This window comes from Molossus molossus, unplaced genomic scaffold, assembly GCF_014108415.1.
Source record: "Molossus molossus isolate mMolMol1 unplaced genomic scaffold, mMolMol1.p scaffold_m16_p_6, whole genome shotgun sequence".
Lineage (NCBI taxonomy): Eukaryota > Metazoa > Chordata > Mammalia > Chiroptera > Molossidae > Molossus > Molossus molossus.
Genome location: NW_023425399.1, coordinates 51785815 through 51798221, shown reverse-complemented (window position 1 = coordinate 51798221; position 12407 = coordinate 51785815). Strand labels below are relative to the sequence as shown.

General features: G+C 46.0%; 1 protein-coding gene across 5 annotated transcripts in view; it reads left to right on the top strand.

Moving 5' to 3' along the window:
• Positions 1-12407, top strand: part of ABHD12 (abhydrolase domain containing 12, lysophospholipase) — a 100177-nt gene that overhangs the window by 30155 nt on the left and 57615 nt on the right. The window contains exons 1-2 of one of the 5 annotated variants that reach the window (XM_036244017.1): positions 8367-8442; positions 9620-9753. The exons of 2 other annotated variants lie outside the window; for them this stretch is intronic. Coding sequence is in view for 2 of the 3 variants with exons in the window: in XM_036244014.1 (XP_036099907.1) it covers positions 8426-8442 (17 nt within the window). In the remaining variant the exon portion in view is untranslated. Of the gene's footprint in view, positions 1-8366; positions 8443-9619; positions 9754-11013; positions 11140-12407 lie in introns of those variants that run through there. 2 more of the 5 variants (XM_036244014.1, XM_036244015.1) reach the window with 2 other exon arrangements.

Genomic DNA, 12407 nt, shown 5'->3' with positions numbered 1-12407 from the left:
TGTGTCCATTGGTTATGTATACATTCATGTAAGTTCTTTGGTTTATCTCATCCATTCCCACCACTCCCATACTCTGAGGTTTGTCAGTCTGAACCATACTCCTCTCTATGTCTCTGGGTGTATTTTGTTCATCAGCCCACCTTGTTCATTATATTTCACAAATAAGTGAGATCAAGTGGTATTTGTCTTTATCTGATTGGCTTATTTCACTTAGCATAATACTCTCGAGGTTCCTCCTTGTTGTCTCAAAGGATAAGAGGTCTTTCTTACAGCTGTAGAGTATTCCACTGTATATATGTACCACAGCTTTTTTATCCACTCCAAAAAAAAAAAAACAACAAATTTTTAAAAAACATGGCATAATGGCATGCTAGGAGCCCTCTGGAAAAAGAAGAGTGGTGAATAGAGATGGGTCCATATTTCAATGCTCAGTTAAGGTAGTTTGGCAATAACTGAGTAACTGTTGTGGCAGAAATTTGGTCGGCGGGAAGAGACAGATGCACGCACTCAGAGGATTAGAAAATGACTTTAATGCTCACCAGTGCTGGCCCAGTGGAGTCACCTCCAAAGGCTGAGTCCCACGCCCGGGATCTAGCTGCCTTTTATAAATAATAAACCTTCGGGTATTTGGGGGCTTCTAATTCTGCTGTAGTTTAGTCAGTTGGCGGATGTAAGGGAATTACAAAAGCCAGGGGTGGGGTCTCTTCACTGCCTAAGGGGATTGTCTGTACCTGGCTTGCCTTCTCATTTCCCCTCTTGATTCTCAGGATGCTCCTAGAGGACTTAGAGAACATCTTGGACAGAGCGTTCTCTTAGTGCATCTTGAGAAACATGGGCAACAATCTCTCTGACTGCTTCCTGCTGAATAGGGGCATTGAAGGGGAGGGATGCAGCAATTAGAGTTCTTCACCGTCCAGAGGAGAGTAGTTGGGGCTCTTTATTTGAAGTTTTATTGTTTTTTGAGGGGTTTTTTTTGTACATACCCCTAGCGGGAACCAAACTCAGGACTCTCTGCTCCAACCACTGAGCCAAACCAGCCAGAGCTGAAGTTTTATTGTTTCTAAGCAAGAGGAAATGAAACGGGTTAGCATGTTGAGAATACAAGGGCCAAACAGGAGCACTATGAAAAGCATTAAGAGAGGACCAGCTAATGGGGAGTACCCAAGATGCCTAGTTCCATATATTACTCCAGAAACTCCAAGATTCTGATCATTTCTGTCTTTTGTAATTTGTTTCTTTAACTGCTGGGCCATGTCTCTAACTATTCCTGATTGATTAACATAAAAGCAACATTCCTCGTTTAAGAAGCATATTTCTCCCTTTTCAGCAATCAGTAGGTGTAACCCCTATTTTGTCCTGTGAGACTACTAAGGATACAGAGTCTAGTGCTGGGATCAGTCCAGCAGGTGACAACCCTCGATTTTACTGACAGAGTCCTCAGGCGCTTGCCATATACCAATCAACAGGTTTTGCTGTCCTCTTAAGGGTGACCTGCAAAGGATTGTTTTGGCTGGTGGTCACTCTCCAGGCAGGTTGGTTGTCGTGTGGAAGGTGAGCTGCCTTCACCTGTGAGTGGTGGATCCAGGTATTCAGACCTGCAACCTTGAGAGCTGTGGGAGTGGTTAGTATAACTAAATAGGGCCCTTTCCAAGTTGGTTTGAGGGGTTCTATTTTTCAGTCTTTTATCCAGACTTGATGCCCTGGTCTGGGTGTACAGTTATTCCCAGGGAAATAGATATTCTATCGGTTACCCACTTATGTATCTCAAGAATGGTTTTTCCTAGTCCTTGTAGTTGTTTTTGAATTTCCAAATTTCCCAGTTCTTTTATATCCCCTTTCAATTTGATCAGTGGGGGAGTTCTTTTATATAAGATTTCAAAAGGGGAGAACCCCATCTTTGCTTGAGGGGTACAATGTACTCGCAGAAGAGCTAGGGGCAGTATATCAGTCCAGGGCAGGTTGGTTTTTTGACATAGTTTTGCCATGGTCTGCTTAAGGATCCAATTCATGCGTTCTACTTTCCCTGAGCTCTGGGGCTAGTAGGCTGTGTGCAAATTCCATTGGATGCCTAGAGTTTTAGCTACCTGCTGTACTATTTCTGCTATGAAGGTTGGGCCATTGTCTGATCGTATAGTCAGTGACATTCCATATCTCGGGATGATGTCTCTCAGTAGAGCTTTGGTTACTTCTCTTGCCTTTTCCGTACATGTGGGGTAAGCTTCAACCCAGCCCGAGAAAGTACCGGTGAAAACCAGGAGATATTTATTCTTCTACTGGGTCCTATTTCTGAGAAATCTACCTCTAAATCTTCAAATGGTGCTTGGCCGCAGCGCTGAATCCTGGCAGGCCTGGTGGGGCCTTGTCTGGCATCATTTTGAGCACAGAAGAGACAGTGTTGGGAGACCAAGGAACACAGGGATAGAAATCGAGCAATCAGGTAGTACTGGCTTAATAAGGAAGGCTTCTAGGGTGGTTTTTCCCAGATGGGAGAGTTCATGTTGTTGGAGGACTAACTGATGGGCTAATTGTTCTGGCACGTAGATTGTGTGGTCTGAGCATATCGATCATCCTTCCTTTGTTATATTTCCTCCCTTTTGTTGTGCCCATTCTTATTTCTGGGCCATGTGCAGTCCCAGGAGGAGAACTGGACACCACTCCCACAGCTCTGAGAGCAGTTGCCCCAGGATCCCCAAGAACCCCAGCCACCAGCCTGTGGGATCTTAAAGTCCTGGAGCTGGTCCACATGGACGCGGTGGCCACCCATGCAGGCCTGTGAAGACCCACACGGGGTGCCATGGGACCACAGTGAATGCTAGGTCTGGCACATGGCATGACCACTGAGATGCCCAGAGCACTAGAGTGCAACACAGGGCGGCGGCAGCTATGGACAGTGGTGTGAGTTGGGCCTGAAGGTCAGCTGGCACTGGCGGTCTGCGTCATAGTCTTTGCCAGGGAAAGTCACAGGCAGGTCAGGGGGGCCTCTGGCTTGTCTAAGAGACAGTGCCCGTAGCCATTGTCCAGGAACTTCATGATGAAGTGAGCACAGCAGGGGGACCAGGGCTCCTCAGGATCCACGGGAGCCATGACATGATGAGGGGCTCTCCTGGGCCCATTCAGACCAATGCCTGGCTTTGCCTAGTTAATGAGCAGCAGCGAAGGCTGATTGGAGCCCATCAGCCTATATGATAGCACAGCTCCAAGCTGGGTCACACACAGTGCCCACATCAGCCATGCCCAGGGTGTCACAGGTAGAGACCCCCACATAGGTCCTGACAGGTAAACAGCAAAGTGATCTGGGTCTGAGTTCTCAGGGGTGTTGAGTCCTCACTGCCAGACACAGAAGCTGTGCAGGGTCTGGGCGGCGCTGGGTCCCACCTGGAGCCATTTCTCTCTGGGCCCTAGAACCACTAGCCAAGTCACCACCAAGCTGACAGGGTTGCAGATGCTCGGATGATTGAAGGCCTTGGCTGCAGCCGCCATGTCTGTGAGCAGGTAGTGCTTCAGCCCTGCACCATGTAATGCTACCATCTTGTCATGTGCCACCACCAGGGTCTCCATGAATCTACTCAGGAAAGCAAAGCACTTGGCTCTTCGGGGACTGGGGCTGGGGCTGGGGCTGGGGTTTCCAGGTGGAGTCTTGACTCTGCACATGGGGTACTGGCTGCTGGTGGGTCTCTTCTGGCCCGGGAAATGAGTCCCAGGCCTCCCTTCAGAATTAGGGATTTCCCCCTCCAGGGGCTGGATGTGGAGTTTGGTCCCCCGAAACTGCAGCACTTCTAACAGGGCTCCCTGCCCCAGTGCAGAGATGCCACCAGCTCTGTATCTCCGTTGATGGTGCCAGTAAAGTGCCCAGCTCCACCTCACCCAGCAGCCCAGGTGCCTGGCCCAAGTGCTGCACTGTCAGCTCCTCAACCCGCACTCCCAAGTCTTGCTCCAGCTCTAGCAGCAGTGTCTCCTCAAAGGCAGACAAACAGTGCCACAGCCTAGCAGGGATGCCCAAACCAGGCAGGACGTTGCCATTGAGTTTCTCGGGAAACACAGTTTTCTCCTCCCGGGGGAGGGGGCTGGCCAGCCGGACTGAGGGCAGGAGGGAGGCCAGCAGCAGCAGGAGCAGCCACACCAGTCCAGGGAAGGTCACAGTGGGAAGCAGCAGACAGGATTGAGCTCCCCACAGCCAGCTTCCTGTCCAACCCCTCCTGGGATGTGAGTCTGGCTGGGACATGGCTGGGTGCTGAAGCTGGGAGGGACTGAGGTTGTCTGGGCGCTGTGTCCTTTATACCTCTGCTTTGTGGAAAGCTCTTCTCTGCAGCCTGGGGCTCGGACTAGTACCAGAGGCAGAGTTTCAGAGGGCCTGGGGACCTTCAGACGAGATGGAGAAAACTTGCCCATTGGCTTGGAAGAGGTGCCTAGTGGCTCGGCTCCTGCAAACCCTTCTCTCCTGTGTCTTTCTCTCTTTCCTGCCTTTGTCTCCTGCAGCTTTTCTGGCCTCTCTCTGTCTGCCCCAAACTCTGGCTTTGCTTCTGTGCCTTTGTCTGTCTCATTCCTGCCCTCTCCCATGTCTGCGGGTCTCCCTGAGAGTTCCTGATCAGGTAAGGCCTCTTGTGCTCAGGCTTCTATGTCTAGATGTCCAGCTGGCGCCTGGGTCTGGATCCACTTTCTGGCTTCTGTGACAATGTGCCGGTGTTCTTCTGTGTTGAATAGGGTGAGTAAGAGTTGTTTATAGTCGACCCAGGTGGGGCAATGAGTCTGGAAGACTGATCCCCCCTCTTGTAGGGTCCTGTCAAGACCCATCCTCTGTTGACCCCTTGTCTCGTGCAGTGGTAATTGCATTGCCACTGGAGATTTTGGTCCCTGGATTGCTGACCTGAGATGTCTTCCCACTGGCTTTGGTGACCCTGGCTCTAGCGACACATTGGCCAGTAGAGGGGGTGAGATGGATGGAAGTGGGCTGTCGGGCAGGTGAGGTTCCTCATCCTTAAGCCATGGGATGTATGGCAGTGGCAGTGGAGAGGCCTCTTCCGAATGTCCTTGTAATATAGGAAGCCACTTAATTTGCCGTGAAGTCTTCCTTTCACCTTTTGCCATGAGTACCTTACACTGTCCCTGACTAGTAACACAGAAGCAGACCCAAGGAGGCCTGATGTGGGCTATTTCCAACCACTGGTCTATGTAGGGAAATTGGTCTGGATGGCCAAAGTCTCTGGTGACTACCCTATACATGGCCTGGACTGTGAGGACATCAAGGGTGCCTTCAGAGGGCCATCCCACACCAAAGGTGGGCATTCTAATTCACAGAGGGTGTGCAATTTACTGGGGGTCAATTTGACCCCATAATCTCCTGAGAACCCCTTGTTAGAATTCTTTATCATACATTCCAGAACAGTGGGTTTAGAGGAACTTTCCCCCATAACGATATCTAACATGGTTAAGCAAACTTCCCAGTGAGCGGTGTCATGAGACAAACCAGAGGAAAATCTCATTTCGCCCTCCTAGCTGCTCCCTTTGCAGGGACTCAGGTACCTCTTGGCATTGGTAGGTCAGTATATGCCCAGGACTTGGATTGGGTTCACTGGTGGAGACAATGTCCCAAGAACCTGATACTTCCCTTAGCTGTATGAGGTCACCACAGATGCGCAGTTGGGACTCACAAAGGCTCTGTGATAGGCGTTATGGAGCCTGGTCACTCACACACACACAGTCACACAGAATTTAAACTTTCCACCTAGGAATTCCCTATTCTGTGCAGCATGTGTGCCACCTTGGAGGTGATCAAGCTACTCTTCACCTTAGAGGCGGAACTCTGTCCTGTGTCCCCGGGGACAGTCACTGATCCAATGTCCTGGCAGGCTTTTCTATCCTCCCTGGAGTCTGTTCGAGCGCAGCGGTGGCCAACTACAGTCAGGCTCAGTGAGGGTCAGGATCCAGTGAAATCACCAGTGATGCGCCTTCATTTCTGTCGAGGGGGCCCAAAATCAGTGGCTACTTCCCACCAGCTTCTGACAATGGTGGCTCAAGAGGCCAGCACAGCTGTCAGCTTTCCGGGCCAACACACCAAAATGTTGTGGCAGAAATTTGGTCAATGGGAAGAGACAGATTGCACACACTCAGAGGATTAGAATATGACTTTAATGCGCACTAGTGCTGGCCCAGTGCAGTCACCTTCAAAGGCTGAACCCAGATTTTAGCCACCTTTTATACATGATAAGCCTCCGAGTATTTGGGGTCTTTCTAGTTCTGCTGTAGTTTAGGCAATTGGCAGATGTAAGGGATTTATAAAAGCCATGGGTGGGGTCTCTGCACTGCCTAAGGGGATTGTCTGCACCTGGCTTGCCTTCTCATAACAAGCCAATGAGACAGGACAGAAAGTCCAGAAGTGTACACAAATACATTTGGGAATTTAGTGTAGGATAAAGGTGGAATCAGAAATGTGTGGGGTTAAGATTGATTTAGATTTTCAATGCAAGGTTTGGGGACAGCTGTTATCTGGAATAAAATAAATCTGCATCCATATCTTATATAGGATCAAGGTCCAAATGAGTCAGAGTTAAGTGTAAAAATGAAACTAAAAAGTACTAGAAGAAAACATGAGTGAAATTCTTTATAGTCTTGAGATGGAAGAGGCCTATCTAACTAGAACTTTTAAATTCTATTTACAAGTTTTAAAATAAATTTGATTTCATAAATATGAAATACATCTGCATGACATAACTAATGACAAAAGAAAAAAATGCAATTCATAGATAAAGAGCTATATTCTGTAATGGGTAAAGAACTTCTAGGAATTGAAAGGAAAAAGATCAAAACTCAATGAAGGGGAATGAGGTGGGAGGGAAGAGATAAACCACAGAACTTATATGCACGTATGCATAACCATGGACATAGACAACAATGCTGGGGGCAGGGTGGAATGAGCAGGATCAGGAGGAGGGTGTCAATGGGGGGGAAAGGAGAAACATCTATAACAAAAATAAATTTTTCAGAAAGCTCAATGAAAAATGTGCAAAGGACATGCATAATTCACAGAAAAAATATAGCCCTTAAGTATGTGAAAGGGTGCAACCACACATTCATAATTAGACAAATCATATTAAAATTATGCCACAGTGCCATTTTTTACCTATCAGATGGGCAGATATCTGTCATATTGAGGCATCTTTAACAACCACTGCTTTGTTAGTGAGGCTTTCAGGGAACCAGGGGTTGAAAGAGTGATTTTCTTGATTCAACAGTTTCCATTCTAGGACTATCCTCTGTGCACTTGAATATAAAAAATTATATATGGACAGAATGATTCATGGTGGCACTGATTGCTAGAAAAATTCACCTGAGTGTCCAGCTATAGGAGACTGATTTAATAAACCTGTGATATATCACCCCAAAGAAATGCTATGCTGGAAAAAAGCTATGAATTAAAATGAAGAAATTGTCACCTGGCTGGTGTGGCTCAGTGGTTGAGCATCGACCCATGCACCAAGAGGTCGCTAGTTCGATTCCTGGTCAGGGCACATGCCCAGGTTGTGGGCCTGATCCCCAGTGGGGGATATGCAGGAGGCAGCCGATCGATGTTCTCTCTCATCATTGTTTCTATCTCTCCCTCTCCCTTCCTCTCTCTAAAATCAATAAAGAAAAAAAAATTTTAATGGAGAAATTGTCTAGATATATTGTTGAGATAAACATAAAGGTATAAAACAGTTTACAACATGTAGTATGCCACCTTTTATATGAGGAAAAAAGAAGGAATGAGAACATGTACATGTATTGCATAAGGAAACTGGAAGGATAAGTAAATAGCTAACAAAAAATGGTTATCTGAGCAAGGGGGGACAGGGCACATGGAAGCAAATTGGCAGTGAGATCATATTTTTAAACTATGTAAACATAGGACCTTTAAAAAGTGATTGGTAAGCTAAAAGCAAAAATGAGTATATAGACAGAGTATAATGTCATATTAGTTAGGAAGACACTAACTGCTTTACCAAATCAGTACCTATGACCAGACACATATCTCCTGACTCATGGCCCCACCTGTTCCCTGCTGGGCTGGAAATGTAGTCCCAACTGGGCAGCCACTTCCCTTCACCAGCTTTTCCCTCAGGAATTTCAAGTATAAACTTGGTGCTTTGCAAGCCATTTCCACCACAGAACCTAACTATAAGATACAGTCAATATGGAATAGAGCTTATATACTGCACTAGTACATTAACTCACAGTGGCTTGCTTACAATCATATAATTTGAGGTGATTTTTATCATCTTTTTAATGCCTTTTTGTAACGTGCAAAATTTTCTACATTTATCTGTTGTCAGGGTGGGCATAAAGCTATGAAAAAGTAACCCCTGATGAATATTGCATATATATTCCATTTTTCTGTTACAGACCATGTTGCAGAGAGGACATCTTTGCAGAGCCTTCCTGACATACCGGCATGATAGCATTTGTGTGGTCAGTCTTTCAGAGTGAAATTGCTCGGTCAGAGAGCAGGTCTCACTGGTAGTGGGAGAATGTTCACTCATCATTTTGTCAGTATTCTTATTCTTTGCCAATAACATAGGTGAAGATGGAACTTCATTGTCTAATTTGTATTTCTACATGTCGTTGTAACTAATGCCACATGTTTTGGTAACAGGAAGTATTTCTGTAGATTTGAAGATAAATTCCAAGTAGTGCCTCATTGTTTTGTTCAAATTAAATGGAAGAAGAATAATGTAAAGAGACATTTAAGTACAGCCTTAGGGTGCCTTAACTCAGAAGGCTGAATGGCATGGTCCTGGGGCATTTGGTTTGTCCTTTTTACCTGGCCAGTGGGGTTCAATAGGATACAGTTTTCTGCTCCATTTTCAGTACAAGGAACCCCAGGGCCTAGATATTCTCAAGTGTATGGACATTGAGGTTTTGAGGTCCATTTCTGTCTTTTTAGAAAGCCTGGGTATTGGTGGTCTCCAAAATGGGGGAAGGGGTATCACCCAGAGGATATATGAGGAACTGTCACTGGGGTATAGGAAGTCAATATTGGGACTTCTAATTGCATTCATATTTAGAATCATACACAGACAATTATGCATGTATACTATTTAATAAGTATATTGCAGATATGCTCCAAAATGTTACCGATCAAATATACAATCAAAAAGGTTTCAGACGGCTGTCTGGTCTGGGTAAAACAACATGTTGCTGGCCTGGACCAAAGAGGCAGCATTTGAGGTGACCAGAAGATGAATTTAAAATGTATTTTGGAGACTTGGTGTGAATTAGAAGTGGAGGTAGGGGCAAGAAGGGGGTGTCAGGAATGATTCCTAGGGATCTATCTAGGGACTGGGGCATGTGATGTTTGATAAAGTGGAGGAGAAGCAGGGTTGGGGTAGGAAGAGCGTGGAAGATCAAGAATTTGGTTTTGGACAAGTTAAGTTGGAGTTGCCTGTGAAATTCCAGATGGAGATGCCAAGTTGATGGCTGGACATAGGGACCTGCAGCCCAGTCCTTGCAGGTCTTAGTGTTGTTCATCTTACTCAGGGACCTCAGTTCAGATAAAGAAATGAGTATGGGTCAGAGTAGAGAAGATCATGCTGCAGAATCTCCTCTCACTGGTGTGTTTCTTGCTCCCATAACATGTACTGCATAGGCTCTTCTCATTGTGGTCACTTGGGAAACCAGGCCAGCAGGGACTCCATCTTATCAACAGTGGCTAATCCTGAAACATCCACCCAGAAGTGACACAGTTCTTCTGCTGTCTGCTCTTCTGTTTCCCTAGCCAAAGTGAGTGACTTGGCTCGCCCCTAACTTTAAGAGGGGGAGTGTGCCATTTTATCGTAGACCCAAAGAAAACCACAGATAACTGGTGAGTGGCACTGGCAACTGCCATGTAATTCTGTGGAAGAACTGATAGTCTTGGTCTTTTGTAACAGATGACAGTGGAGCAGCACAGGGCTTATGCAGCACAGAACGCTGTGCCTTCTCTGCCTTTCCTTGGCTGGGGGATCTTGGGCAGAAACCACACAAGCAATACCTCTTCAGAAAGGTCTTTCAAGTTGACTATAAGGTGTCATTGTTCTCCGGACTGAGGGCTGCTGGAGAAGTTTTGCTGCCAGGATTGGACTGAGTCCCCTGAGGAGGCTTCAGTTTAGCTTCCCTTTTGATGTTGCATGTGGCATTACTGGAGTCATTTCTGAAGCATCAAACTGATTTAAGCTCTAATGTAGTTGAAGAGTAATTGTAATTTAAGATACCAGAGCAAGTAATTAGAGCTCAGCTGGGTGGTTTTGCTAAGAAAGGGGCTGGTGTTGGTGAGAGCTGGACAAAGCCAGGATGTGTATGCCTCTTTCCCTGGCAGAGGCCCTTTCAGTTAAATTTAATGTTGCCTGCTTCATGTGTGAGACTCTTTGCTGAGCATTTTACTTCATTGCTCATTTTCTCTGCACAATGGCCTTTCAGGTAGATTCCATTTTGGAAGGAACAGAGAGTCAGTTTGCCCTGGGGGTGTGGTTAGCTCAACCCCTTGCTCTCCTGCAAGAGCCCCCAGGGTTGAGAGACCTGTGCTGCACACCTCCCCTACCCCATGCTCACTCTAGAGCAGTGTTCTCAACCTTCCTAATGCTGTGACCCTTTAATACAGTTCCTCATGTTGTATGTGAGTGTATCTGCATGTGGGCGGACCTGCCTGGAGATGGATAGAGGAGCGGTGTCTCGGTTCCTAAGACCATCGGAAATATGTGTTTCCTATGGTCTTAGGTGACCCCTGTGGAAAGGGTCGTTGGACCCCCAAAGGGGTCGTGACCCATATGTTGAGAACCACTGCTCTAGAGGGAAGTGCACACTGAAGTCCCAACTACCTGAGGTGAGGGGGCTGATTGGCACCTTGGTCTCTCCCCTAATAGAGGAATCATCTACCCCAGAAACAGTAAGATAAAAGCAAATCACTGTCAAATTGGAAATCAGAAGGGAAGCAGGTACCAGTTCTGCACCTCCCTACTCAGCAAGGCCTACTCTGTATTCTCACCAGTTTTCCCATAACTCCAGCCCTTTTCCAGAGGAGTGTTTATCCCTCATCTGTGACACATCTGAGGAATTCTCATGGAGAGAGATCATGAAGGCAGAGTTGGTACCAAGTTACTCATAAAGTGTTCTGGTCCTGATGCTAGAGAGGTGAGCATGCCTGTGGCAGCAAGGGATGTACTAACTGAGATCACACCCCCAGGAAAAGTGAAGGTGGAGGTTCCCAACAGTTTTAAACCCTGGGTGCCAAATCAGGGCTTGGGGAAGCCACTGTCTGGAAATACTCACTGAGTGTTTATTGCTATATGGCGATTTAAGGGGAATATGAGGATTTGTGCCAGCTGCCCCACAGAGAGCCCGTGGAAAGTGAAACCTTAGCAGTTTCAGACAGAGACAACCAGCAAGAGTTTTTGGTGGCCTGACCTTGGGTATCGTTTTTCCCTTTCAGTTTTGCAGATGCTATTTGACTGAAAGGTTCTAGATTACACACCTAAGGTATACTTTTATCTTTCAACTTCAAGCACAGGAACTACATTTATATAAAAAAGCTCAGTCATCAAAGTTTTCCTTAACAACGGTTATCTTTTGGACTTCCTGATTCCTAAATTTAGCTTCTGTTCTCTCAAGGACCCTCTTTATCTGTCCATCAGTGATTCATATTTTTGCCCTAGTTTCACCGCTCAAAGTGGGGAAAAAGAAGATAGGCTCCTTAAACTATAAATGACAACTTATTTGGTGACAGGCAATGAAAGATCTTTTTAAAATATACCTTTTAAATTCACCCGAAGGAAATGTTTTCCTCTTTTAGCAGAAAATGGTAAAAATAAAAACAAAGAAATGATATCTCCATCCTAGCTCATCCTCATTCTTTTTTTCTGTATTGCCTTTTAAATCAGGGATAGGGATCTACGTTTTAAAATCTTCATTTGTTGTCCAGCCAGTGTGGCTCAGTGATTGAGCGTTGACCTATGCACCAGGATGTCACCAGTACAATTCCCAGCCAGGACACATGCCATGTTGTGGGCCCAATCTCCCGTCGGGGGGCATGAAAGGAGTGGCTAGTCAATGTTCTCTCTCATCGATGTTTCTCTCCCTTTGCCTTCCTCTCTCTCTAAAATGAATAAAGGAAAAAAATTTTTAATCTTCGTTATCTGTTTTTTGTTGTGTTTTATTTTTTGTTTTGTTTTTGATAGGCAATAGCAGAGACTGAAAGTGAACCTCTGCTAGTCTTGATATTTTGCATTGTTTTCCAGTATGCAAGTGGACAGTATCGAAAACAGGTTCACTTCATAATACCAGTAGATTCAGTATCAAGATCCAGCTGTAGCTTAGCAGGGATGTGATAGCATTTAGTTGAAGGAATTTATTTTGGAAATGTTCAAACCATTATTTTTCCAGTTCCAAATAGAGTCTGTGAC